The sequence below is a fragment of the Macaca fascicularis genome, chromosome 2, assembly GCF_037993035.2.
Source record: "Macaca fascicularis isolate 582-1 chromosome 2, T2T-MFA8v1.1".
NCBI classification, from domain to species: Eukaryota; Metazoa; Chordata; class Mammalia; order Primates; family Cercopithecidae; genus Macaca; species Macaca fascicularis.
Genome location: NC_088376.1, coordinates 150,107,451 through 150,120,707, shown reverse-complemented (window position 1 = coordinate 150,120,707; position 13,257 = coordinate 150,107,451). Strand labels below are relative to the sequence as shown.

The 13,257-nt window shown below is 41.9% G+C and overlaps 1 protein-coding gene across 12 annotated transcripts in view; it reads left to right on the top strand.

The window, feature by feature from the left end:
- TAMM41 (TAM41 mitochondrial translocator assembly and maintenance homolog) overlaps positions 1-13,257 on the top strand; it is a 123,137-nt gene that overhangs the window by 23,762 nt on the left and 86,118 nt on the right. For all 12 annotated transcript variants that reach the window (XR_010584733.1, XM_005547827.5, XM_065539510.2 and 9 more), the window contains one exon: positions 5,354-5,499. Coding sequence is in view for 11 of the 12 variants with exons in the window: in XM_005547827.5 (XP_005547884.2) it covers positions 5,354-5,499 (146 nt within the window). In the remaining variant the exon portion in view is untranslated. The remainder of the gene's footprint in view (positions 1-5,353; positions 5,500-13,257) is intronic.

Here is a 13,257-nt window from a genome sequence, read left to right as displayed (position 1 = left end):
AAGGTCATAAAAATAACCCCAGATAGTATATGATTCAATGTGTATAAAATGTCCAGAATAGCCAAATCTGTGGCGAGAAAGTAGATTAGATCCAACCTGGATCTCCATTGTCTAGCACAGCTCCTGGTACTTTGTAGCCAGCCAAATATTCACTGAACCAAAATGACAGCAATGTTTCCGTTCGGGCTGGGGATGGGGAGTGAAGGGAGATGGGGAGTGATCACTTAGGAGTATGGGGTTTCTTGGGGGGAGGCTGGAATATTCTAATATTAGATTGGACAGATGATTGTCCAACTCTGTAAATAGAATTAAAAATACTGAATTATTTACTTTAAATGGATGAATTACATGGTATGTGAATTATATCTGAAAAACAGTCATGAAAATGATTATTATTTTGCCATATCAATATCCAGTTTGGGCTGCAGTCCTTAAACACTACCACATAAAAATCTGCACTGAAATGATCTTTTTTTCATACCCCTTGCTGCCTGAGGTAGAGCCTATATCTGGACAGGTTGAGTATCCCTTATCTGAAATACTTGGGGCCAGAAGTATTTTGGATTTTGTAATTTTTGAGATTTTAGAATGTTTACACATATACAATGAGATATCTTGGGGACGGCCCAAGTCTAAACACGAAGTTCATTTATGTTTCATATACACCTCATACACATCGCCTGAAAGTGATTTTATATGATATTTTTAATAATATGTGCGACTCACTGCATGAGGTCAGGTGTGGAATTTTCCACTTGTGGTGTCATGCCAGTGCTCAAAGGGTTTCAGGTTAGGGGGCATTTTGCATTTCCGGTGTTCAGATTGGGGTTGCCCAGCCTGGATCTCCATTGCCTAGCACAGCTCCTGGTACTTTGTAGCCACTCAGATATTCACTGAACTGAAATGGCAGCAGTCTTGCAGTTAGTTCAAAGGGAGAAAAGTTAGCTGGTAATTATCTCCAAGACCCACTGCTTCCTCTACCTCCATCCTTCAACTATGCTATATACATATCATAAGTAGTATCTGTTTTACTGCTTAAAAAGCATTCTCTAATACCTTAACTCTGGGTTCCCCAACCCTTGGGAACCCCCTGTTAGGAACCAGGACGCACCGCGGGAGGTGAGTGGTGGGCGAGCTTCATTTGTATTGACATCCAATCTCCGTCACTTGCATTACTGCCTGAGCTCCATGTCCTGTCAGATCAGCAGCTGCGTTGGATTCTTATAGGAGTGCAATCCCTATTTGAACTGGTATGTGAGGAATCTAGGTTCCTGGCTTTTTATGAGAATCAAATGCCTGATCTGTCACTGTCTCCCATCACCCCCAGAGGGACTGTCTAGTTGCAGGAAAATAATCTCAGGGCTCCCACTGATTCTATATTATGGTGAGTTGTATAATTCTTTCATTATATATTACAATGTAATAATAAAGTGCACAATAAATGTAATGTGCTTGAGTCATCCTGAAACCACTGTCCCCTGGACCCACATCCATGGAAGAATTGTCTTCCACAAAACCTGTTCCTGGTGCCAAAAAGTTTGGGGACCGCTGCCCTAACTCATTAAATCTGAAAGCAACTTTGTAAGGTTACTATGATTGTTAAGCCATTTTACAGAGAAGGAAACTGACTCAGAAAGTTTAAGTAACTTAACCTCAGTCACCCTGGGACGTTGCCAGACTCGAAAGCCAGGGCCTTGCCGCTGTACTGTGCAGCCCTTCACATCTGCACACTTGTAATGAGGTCCCTGACTGCTGGCTGCATGCCTGAATCACAGGGAAGGCCACCTACAGGTGGCTTACAGGCCTTGGAGTTTGTATCATTTCAAGGTCAAGGAGAAATTATCCTTTTGGATGCCTGTTGTACTGTACTGGCAGTTCTAGAGGCATAAAATAAAGTCAGCAGTCAGTTTTAATCCATTGCTGTTGTTTTGTTGCAAACAAATCTCCGAAGGTAAGAAGAATTGATTGTTATGATCAGATGCTGGTTCATGCTGTGCCCATGATTTTATTCATTTTGTTCTGAAGAAATGAGTCATAAGCCCATTTTCTTCCTATCCCCTGTGGCTGAGCTAGTTCAGCTGCACAGCAGTGAGAGAAATTCAGTTCTGCACACATTTATTGATGTGTGTGTTCCTTGTGCCAGGCAGTGCACAAGGAGCTGATGCAGACATAAAAAAGCCCCAGTCCTTGTTCTCCGAGAGCCTGGAGTATTTTCTAGGTCCTTTAATCATGGCATGCAATTGTTCTTTTAGGGGGAGGATTTGGATTGTAAAACATAATTCTTGATATTTTAAAATGATAAATCCTTCTCTCGGAAAGTGACTCTAAAATTGAGGAACTTTTTGTTTGTGGAATGTACAGAAAGAAGGAATGACACAAATATTTAGAACTCAACAGTTTTAGAAACTGATCTTTCACTTCAGGGCCAGCCTTGTTAGAGTCAGCATTTGATGACATTTCATCTCTTCAAAGATAATGGAATCCATTTTTATACACATAAGGATTTACACAAGTTGAAAGTTAACTCAGCCACCGCTCCATTCACATTTGTCAAGTCATCATCTGTGCATCCCATGAATTTGTTTTAAAATGCTAGAAAGTAATATGCCAACATTATAGAAGTGAGGGAAATGGAGGGAAATTATAAGAGTAAAATCATCATCTAAAATGTCACTACCCTAATACCGAGAGGCAGTTGGACCTGGGGCATGTTACCTTTTCACCTCCATCTCCTCATCTGTAAAACTGAGAATAACAGTACCTATTTTATGGATCTTTGCCATGACCAAATGAGATAGCATATTAAAGCACACATACAAAAACCCACAATAAATGTATTTTATTAGAGCAAAAGTAAGCATTTTTATATAGTCCCTTTGTCCTGTTTTTCTCATTTTTTATGAAGTTTTTTTTTTGTTTTGGTATGCTTAAAAAAAAAAAATTATATAGAGACAGGGCCTTGCTATGTTCCAGCCCAGGCTGGTCTCAAACTCCTGAGCTCAAACATTCCCCCGGCCTTGGCCTCCCAAAGTGCTAGGACTACAGATGTGAGCCACCACTCCGGGCCTGTTATACTTTTGTATCTTTGTTTCTTACTGCATGTTATTAAGTGATCACTTTCCATCTTGTTGGGTGTGATTACTGTCCGTGATAGTAACAGTATGCCAACATAGTGCATCCTTTCCCCTGTTGTTGGACATTTGGGATGCTTTCAATATTATAAATAGTGCTTCAGTGAGCAATTTTATATATGTAGTGTATTTTCGTGGGAAACCTTAAGCAGGTTTCTTAATCTCTGTCTTTGTTGCCTTGTATGTGAATGGAGATAGAATCCTATCTACCTGAGAGGAGAGCTGTGTGTATGAAATGAAGCAATACCACAACGCACTTGGCACAGTGGCTGGTATTTACCAGATGCTCAGTAAACGTTACCTCTTACTCTGTGTTTCTGGCTTATTTCTTTAGGCTTGCTCCGGAGATGGGGTTTCTTGCTTCAGTGCTTTCCAGAAGAATTTTAGTAGTTTATGCTGTCAATTGCAATATGTGAAAGGACTGATTTCTCAACCTCCTTATTATCAGTTATCCCAGGTTTTAACTATCTAACAACTCTCTTTCCCTTCAAAATAATAGTGAAAAAATCAAGGTCGTCCATATTTGAGCAGATTGTTAGGACTGGGACTCACTTCTGCTCACTCACCTGAACAGTCAGACCCCCCGTACACCAAGGTTAGGTTCCGGAGGCTCTTTGGAAGTCCGTTTGTTTTTGTTTTTGTTTTTTGCTTTTTTTTTTTGAGACGGAGTCTCGCTTTGTTGCCCAGGCTGTAGTGCAGTGGCGCGATCTTGGCTCACTGTAAGCTCCGCCTCCTGGGTTCCTGCCATTCTCCTCCCTCAGCCTCCCAAGTAGCTGGGACTACAGGTGCCTGCCACCACGCCCAGCTAATTTTTTTGTGTTTTTTAGTAGAGATGGGGTTTCACCATGTTAGCCAGGATGGTTTCGATCTCCTGACCTCGTGATCCACCTGCCTTGGCCTCCCAAAGTGCTGGGATTACAGGTGTGAGCCACCGCACCCGGCCTGGAGGTCTGTTTTTCTAAGCTTGCAGTCCCCAGTTGCATTCCACCAAACTGTAGTGTAAATTGGTCCTTTGAAGCTTAAAACCTAGCATATTTTATTCCTTACTCAATGAAGTACATATTGTCGGTCTTCTTTGTATTTTTACTTTTTCTAAAACAAGCCAACAGTTTGCACTAGGAAAATCCACTGTGGCAAGTAATGACCTCTATGATCCCTTCCCCTCTCCAGAAAAAAGAAATTGGCAAGGGTAACCATATGTCCTGGTTTGCTCAGTTTATACTTGTCCTAGTGTAATTATTTATAGCAATCCCTTCACCCTCAGAAGTGACCTAGTTTGGATGATAAATTATATCGTCATCCTAGCCCCAGGAGATTCCTCAGCAGCTGGAGTATCTGCCTACACTTGCCACCCCTCCACTCCCCCTGACAAATTGCTGTCTCTCCAACAAAGGATTCAGCCACATTGCTTTCAGCATGCTTGACTCAGAAGGTTCTGCGTGTGTCCAGCCTCTTCTGATTTCGCATTAGCCCCGTAGGCATGCACTCAAGCGTATCCACTTTCCTGTTCCTTTCTCCTCCATCTTGCCGATGGTTGTCCGTGGCATTGGCAGGGTACTTTTCTTTTGATTCAGAAATGTTTTTGTCTTTCCGAATTACTTGTTTTACAGCTCAATTCATCCCATAGGCAAATGTAACATCTTCATTTCTCATCACTTGCAGTTTAACAAGTTCTATCTGTTTTCAATTTCATCTTCAATGCGTACCTCCTTTTATAGAACTTTTAAGCCTTATTTTGCCATTGTAAAATACGATAAGATTAATTATATTCATAAAGTACCTCAAAAGCCCTCATAAGCATACAGGTCAACCATGAGGAAGCAATGGCAAGGACAAGTCTGCAGTGATGGTGCACAGCTCCTGTCTCCCTCGTTGGCCACAGGCAGAGTTTGACCCATGAGACAGGACTTTGTAGGTGCAGAAGTGTCTGCATTGGAAAAACTAAAACAAGTTAGCTACTCGCTTGTGATTACCTTCTGAACCTAAGTAACTGTAAATTTAACTGGCATAAAGGGCTTTGTGATTTGAGAGACCCCGTTTTCCTCCAAACAAGAGCTCACATTTCTTGGGTAAAGTGCCCACATTTTGAGGAGGAAAAACAAGTGTTTTGATGAGGGATCCTGCCAGAGTGAACCCATGCAGTATCAGTGTGGGGAGTGTCATTCATAGGTCAGAGTGTGGATTCTTAATGAAAGATGTGTTTGTCTCTTTGTTTTAACTAGGTGACTTTCGGATGGTGGTTGGAGAGGATAAAACAAAAGTGCTGAATATTGTGAAGCCCAATATAGCCCACTTTCGAGAGCTCTATGGCAGCATACTACAGGAGAATCCTCAAGTGGTGTATAAAAGCCAGCAAGGCCGGCTGGAGGTAAACTGTATGTGGAAAATAGCTTGCATTGTTTCTAAGACAAGGGCTATTTGCAGGAAGAAAGTCAGGGGTAGAACAGCATGACTGGTGTGAGAACATTTATAGTTCAAAAAGTAAGTACTGTATGTAAACATAGGCTTCTGTGTATCTGGAATAATGCTAAGAGGTAACAGACTAGTAATAAGAGGCTGCCTTTGGAGAAGGGAACTAGGGGCAGAAGTGGGAGAGGGACTTATTTTCACCATGTGTATCTTTTTTGCCATTGGAAAATCTTACCAGGTCTATTAATTACCAGTCAAAACAAGTGAAAATAAACTTTTAAATCACTCTCATTCCATCCCCAGACCCATTTAGCTCCCCAGAGGTAACTGTACTGACAGTTTGGGGTTTTTTTTGGTTTTTTTTTTGTTTGTTTGTTTGTTTTCTTTTTTTGGGACAGGGTCTGACTCTGTTGCCCAGGCTGGAGTGCAGTGGCATGATCTTGGCTTACTGCAGCCTCAACATCCCCAGCCTGGGATCAAGCCATCCTCCCACCTCAGCCTCCTGAGTAGCTGGGACTACAGGTGCATGCCACCACGCCTGACCGATTTTTGTATTTTTTTGTAGAGACAGGGTTTTGCCATGTTGCACAGGCTGGTCTCAAACTCCTGAGTTCAAGCAGTTTGCCCGCCCCAGCCTTCAGAAGTGCTGGGATTATAGAGATGAGCTGCTGCACCCAGCCTGCTGTCTGTTCTTCCACATCTTTTCACATGTACTTTTGTGTATGTTTGCATGCATGTATCAAGAGGTTCGGTTTTGTTACACATTAATGGGCTCATATATATTCAAAATTCTCTTTCCCCACTTGTTATGTTTATTACGTCTGGGAATTTTTCTTTTCGATGTATCAAATAAAACTTTCTTATCAAGGTGTTGTTTAAATTAATATTAAGTGTTTGTTTGAAAATAAAAACCAGGGTGGGCCACAGGTTTTTGTTTTTTTTTCCGTTAATGTAAAGAACACTGTATTTTTCTTCGTTTATGCTCTTCTCCCTCCACATAATAGGGGCAACTAACATGTAATGAGTAATAGAGTAACGGAATTTCTAGAGCTAAAAAGGAAATTAAAAAAAATAGGAATTAGTTTTAAAATAAGAAAAGAATAGAGAGTGACATATGAAATGTGAGAATACCCACCACTCAGTTTAACAGATTTTGCCACATTTGGTTCAGGTTGAGGTTTTTTGTTTTATGCATGCACATGGTTTAAAAGCCAAATGATACCTCAAGTTTATAACAAAAAGAGCAGTTCCTTCCCACATTCTCAGCCCTGCTACCAGGGGCAGCTGCTTTTGTCTCTATAGCTAATTTTTCGATATTCACCACCGTGTTCTAAATAATATGCTTTGACTATTATTTCTTGATTTTTTTTTCAATCTTATACTTTATTTTTGCCATCCTGTAAGTTGGGGATTTTTTTACTGTCTTACACCACCCCATCAATTCATATACCAATACACACACTCACACACATGCACTTAGCACACACAATGTCTTCCCCTCCTACCTCATGCCCTCATGCTTCACATAAAGTTATTTCATGTTTTTGGTTAGGTTAATACTCAATATTTATTTTATTGTGACAGCCTTTTTATTATTGATGAGCTGTGGCATTATGAAGTTCCCTTTCCTGTACATCTTTGTTTCTCCTGGAGTTAATAGTTGTCTTATTTTTTCAGTTGCTTAGGTCAATCATCCTCAAACTCTGACAGATCTGTAAAACTCTTCCCATTATAGACAAATTTATTGGGTATTTTCCATTTCTTGTTTTTCATAGAAATGTTTTTCCTGGAGCCCCCTGCCCTGTTCCTTTCTCGGCTGGTTGTTTTCTAGCCCACTGCTCTACCTTCCTTTCATTATCACCCCGAGAATTCCCTTTGCCTCCCCTATGCTAGTTTTTGGTTTTGTGGGTCTTGCATTTTCCTCTTCCATGGTTTACACTCTGATATTAGTGAAGTTTGTCTTTTATTACCTTCTTAAAGGGTGTGAGGGAGGTACATTTTTGAGACCATATACCTCTGAAAATTCTACCCTCCCTTTGATGGATAGTATTGGCTAGATATCAAATTCTAGGGTGGAAATAATTTTCCCTCTTTATTTATATCTACTTTCCATTCATTATTCAGTCACTTGGTTCCTTCCTTCCTTCCTTCCTTCCTTCCTTCCTTCCTTCCTTCTGTCCTTCCTTCCTTCTGTCCTTCCCTTCCTTCCCTTCCCTCCCTTTCTTTCCTTCCCTCCCTCCCTCCCTCCCTCCCTCCCTCCCTCCCTCCCTCCTTCCTTCCTTCCTTCCTTCCTTCCTTCCTTCCTTCCTTCCTTCCTTCCTTCCTTCCTTCCTTCCTTCCTTCCTCAGTTGCCCAGGCTACAGTGGAGTGGCACAGTCCTGGCTGGCTGGCTGGCTGGCTGGCTTGCTTGCTTCCTTCCTTCCTTCCTTCCTTCCTTCCTTCTTTCCTCCCTCCCTCCCTCCCTCCCTCCCTCCCTCGGTTGCCCAGGCTACAGTGGAGTGGCACAGTCCTGGCTGGCTGGCTGGCTGGCTGGCTGGCTTGCTTCCTTCCTTCCTTCCTTCCTTCCTTCCTTCCTTCCTTCCTTCCTTCCTTCTTTCCTCCCTCCCTCCCTCGGTTGCCCAGGCTACAGTGGAGTGGCACAGTCCTGGCTGGCTGCCTGCCTGCCTGCCTTCCTTCCTTCCTTCCTTCCTTCCTTCCTTCCTTCCTTCCTTCCTTCCTTCCTTCCTTCCCTCCTTCCCTCCCTCCCTCCCTCCCTCCCTCCCTCCCTCCCTCCCTCCTCGGTTGCCCAGGCTACAGTAGAGTGGCACAGTCCTGGCTCACTGCAACCTCAAACTCCCAAGCTCAAATGACTCTCCCACCTCAACCTCCTGAGTAACTGGGACTACAGGCATGCACCACCACGCCCGAGTGGTTTTTGTATTTTCAGTAGAAATGGGGTTTCACCATATTGCCCAGGCTAGTCTTGAATCCTGGGCTCAAGCCATCCTCCCACCTTGGTCTTCCAAAGTATTGGGTTAACTGGTGTGAACCACTGCGCCCAGCCTCAGTGGGTCTTTTCTATCTGGAATTTTATAAGCTTCAATTCTAAAGAATTTTTTTTTATTATTTCTGTAATTATTTTTCATACCCATTTTCTTAGTTTGTTCTTCCTGGGATTCCTGTTAGGTGGTTGCTAGACCTCCTGGTTTAACCCTTTTCCCTCTCTCTCTCTCTCCCCCGTCTCTTTGTTTATTAAATTTAGCTTTATGGGAGAATTTTTCTGATTGGTTTTGTAACACTTCTACTGAATTTTTAATTTTCCCAAAATGTTCTTTCTTATAGCATCCTGTTTTTGTATTATGGATGCATTATTTTCTCCTAATCTCTTTAATGATCTTTATTATAGCATTTGAAGACTTTTGTCTTGTTCTCTCACATTGTTTCTTTCTCTTAGTTCCTCTTGTCTGTTTATACTCTAGTCTGTTATGTTAGAAGCCTTCTTCAAATGTCTGAATTTCCTTCCTGGCCTATTTTTTTAAATTAATTAATGAATTAATTAATTTGACAGGGGTTTCACTCTGTCACCTAGGCTACAGTGTAGTGGCATGATCATAGTTCACTGCAGCCTTGAACTCTTGCATTCAAGTGATCCTCCCACCTCAGCCCCTTGAGGAGCTGGGACTATAGGCCCATGCCACTATGCCCAACTGGTTTTTTTATATATGTGTATATACATATATTTGTACCCATATGATCTGAGACATTAACTTTTTTTTTTGTAGAGACAGGGTCTCACTTTGTTGCCCTGGCTGGTCTCGAACTCCTAGGCTCAAGCAATCCTCCTGCCTTGGCCTCCCAAAGTACTGGGATTACAGGCAAGAGCCACAGTGCCTGGCTCTGGCCTGTTTTTAAAGAATGAGGCACTAAAATGCAGACTGGAAGTTCTTTGTGGTATATCAGGCTTGTCAACTGGTGGGCTTGACTATAGGATTATAAGGCAAAGACCTAGCTATTTTATTTTGTTTTGTTTTGTTTTGTTTTTTTGAGATGGAGTCTCTCTCTGTCGCCCAGGCTGGAGTGCAGTGACGCGATCTCAGCTCACTGCAACCTCCGCCTCCTAAGTTCAAGCGATTCTTGAATCGGGAGCCTCCCAAATAGCTGGAACTACAGGCATGCGCCATCACACCCAGCTAATTTTTGTATTTTTAGTAGCGACGGGGTTTCACCATGTTGGCCAAGCCAGTCTTGAACTCCTGACCTAAGCAATCTGCCTCCTTCGGCCTCCTAAAGTGCTGGGATTACTGGTGTGAACCACTACACCTGGCCAAGGACCTGGCTGTTTTATTGGAGGATCTCAAATATCAGTGTCTGTAGAATTTCTCTAGAGATCTTCTATTCTCTGGCTAGAGGACAGGGAAGTATAATGTGTCTGTCTACCAACTTTCTAGAAACTGAGCAAGGGAAAAGGACTAGGAATTTTCTCCAACTGTGAAGATAAAGGTATCCAGAATCCTCCCTACGGCCTATAAAAGTCTGCATGATCTAGTTTCGCATCAGTTTCTTTTCCCAGGAAATTTACAAGAATAAGATTGGGGGACTGAGTTACAGCTCCCAGTGCTGTATCTGGACTTGAGACTGCAACTGAGACTCATCTTCTCCCACCTCTGCTACTCATCCAGGTTCCCTTCACCTTCATCTGTCACTTCTGCTTATCTTGACAGGGTGGTCCAGACCGTCATCTCAGAGGAGTCTGGAGGACCCTGGCCGCCACATTTGTCCTCTTTCCATAAAAATTGGGCAAGGGGTCCTCTAAGAGATGTGTATCAGCACCCCAGCTCCTGATGACCAGGGCCAATTACTTCTGCCAGTGTAGTGACTCATTGCCTTGTCTGCTGGACTTATGGCATGGGATTCTAAATGGATTGGGTGGCAGTCGTAACTTTAAAAAGTTAATGGGATGCTTACTGTGTCCTCTGGTAGAACCATCCCTTCTCTGGGAATTGGGACCTCTAGACCCACAGACCTAGAGCTGTGGTGATAGGAAACAAAGTGTTCCCAAGTGTGTCCCTGGGAATGATAAGGTCACTTCTCCTTCTACCCTTGGTTGCCAGGCCCATGTCTTCTGCCAGTTGGGAATATAGTACTGTGTAATGGTGATTGATTCTGGATGTGTAGCACAGCCCATCCTCGCAGGACAGTGTCTTCAAGCTGTGCCTCTGCTCTGAGTTGACACATAAAATATGCCTTACCCCTGCATCTTTTAGGTCTGCAGGTGGTGCTCATCTCTGCCATTCCTCCTGGGATATGGTTTTATTTTTTCTTTACTCTTTTGGCCAGGGGGAGAGAATGGCAGCTTCATGCCTCTAATCCCAGCATTTTGGGAGGCCGAGGTGGGTGGATCACTTGAGGCCAGGCATTCAAGACTAGCCTGGCCAACATGGCGAAACCCCGTCTCTACTAAAAATACGAAAATTAGCCAGGCATGGTGGTATGCGCCTGTAATCCCAGCTACTCGGGAGGCCAAGGCATGAGAATCACTTGAGCCTGGGAGATGGAGATTGCAGCGAACTGAGATCGTACCACTGCACTCCAGCCTGGGCAACACAGCGAGACTCTGTCTCAAAAAAAATAGTAATAACAAAACAAAATATTAGCTTTATTGATGAATACTTCTATACCATAAAAGCTAGTGTTTATAGTATATTCACAGAGCTGCACAGCCATCACCACAATGTAATTTAAGAATATTTCTGTCACTCCATACCCATTAGCAGTCCCCAGCTCTCCCCTCCCCCAGGAAACCACTAATCCACTTTCTGTCTCTGTAGATTTGTCTCTTCTGGACAGTTCATATGAAAGGAATCATACAATATCAGGTTTTTTCCATATCTATCTGCTTTTTTCTTAAGTTGACATTTAATAATTGTATCCATGTCTGCTTTTAAAATGCAATTTAACTTTCACAATTTAGCTGAATGCTTTCACTTTCATATTTTCATGAGAATTAGTGTAAGGAAAATGAGAATTTACCAAATTTTTAAACCATGTCACCTGATATTTTATCTTTACACACATGCTTTCAAGTGAAAATTCCAGTGCATTATTTTCCTGAAGAGAAAGCAGTGGCAAATACTACTTTCTAATTTTTTTATATGTCACTCAAGCCATTGGAAGCGTCATAGGTAAAGCATAAGTGAAATATAAGTTTATTCTAACTAATCCCAATATGTGGCCTCAAAACATAAGCCCATAAATGTCATTTCTAAGATTAGTTTATATAAATACTCAAATTTGTTGTCATTTTTGTAGCCAAAGCTAAGTAGAGGATGGGTCCTGTGAATTTAGAACCATCCTAGTGATAAATGTCAAATATTTAGGTAAAAACCTAAATATTTACCCCTCTACCTTTACGGAGCCATTAAATAATAACATTTTCTCCTGCTTTGCATAGATTTTTATAGGCAAAACTAGAAAATTCAGGTTTTTGGTATATACTTTTTTTTCGAGACTGTCTTGCTCTTGTCACCCAGGCTGTAGTGCAGTGGCACAGTCACCACTCGTCATATCCTCAACTTCCCAGACTCAAATGATCCTCCCAACCTCAGCCTCCCAAGTAGACAGAACTATAGGCTTGCACCACCATGTCTGGCTATTTTTTTTTTTCATAGAGCTGGATATCTCACACTTTTGCTAGGGCTGATCTTGAATTTTTGGGCTCAAGCAATTCTCTCACCTCAGCCTCCCAAACTGTTGGGATTACAGGTGTGAACCTGCGCACCTGGCCCATTTGGTATATAGTTAATAAATATTTAATCAATTTTTAAAATGGTAGAGTGAGTAGATTCTAATTATTAAGAAAGTTGGTCATATCTGTAAACTCTAAGCCTAAAATGTAATACATTCATCTGATTTTTTCTTACTGTTCTCTTAATTGAAGTTAAAACCTAAATATTTGTGAAAAGGATACAAGACAGATTCTTCCTTGGGAAATAACGTGATGAGCTATTGAGGGCAGTGTTACTGGTTCTGCACTTGGCAGGAAATCAACGTTTACAAGATTTTTAAAAATTCATTCCATGAGGCACAGTGTAAGAAACTGGGAGTTAGGAAAGCTAGGTCTGGCCTCAGCTCTGTGGCTAACTTTTGATTCAAGGGTTTCTGAGTAAAGTCCGACACATAGTTTTACATGTTTTATTTATACATTTATCTTCAGCATCTTAACATCTTAATATGTTTTAGAATACTTTGGGAACCAAAGCCACTGGCATAGTAGCTGTAGAACAACTAAGTTGTATTGATTCAGTTACTCATTTCCTTTTTGTTTTTTGAGTAACTACTGTGTGCCGGGGATTAAAAGTGAGTAAGATTAGTTTCTGTCATCAGTATGTTCCTACAGTTTGTGAAATACAGCATACTAAAAGGCCTTACAGGCAGGAGACACAATTCAGATCCCACTCACTCTCATTGATGGTGTGATCAGGGCACGTCAGTCTCCCTGCATTTGAAATGGGAGGGGTCATCTCAGTGCCCGGATTTGATGCGGCCTCCATGAGTGTCAACGGCAGCACCACTTCCTTTGACTGCTGGATTTAAGACAAATATAAATTTTAAAACCAAAAGTCAAAAATTGATCCTTGAGAGTGGCTTCTATTCTTAGGTAGAAATGCAATATTATAGGACAAGAATTATCCTTTTTGAAGGGACTTAGACTCCTGAACTGAACCCATTCAGTTTCAGA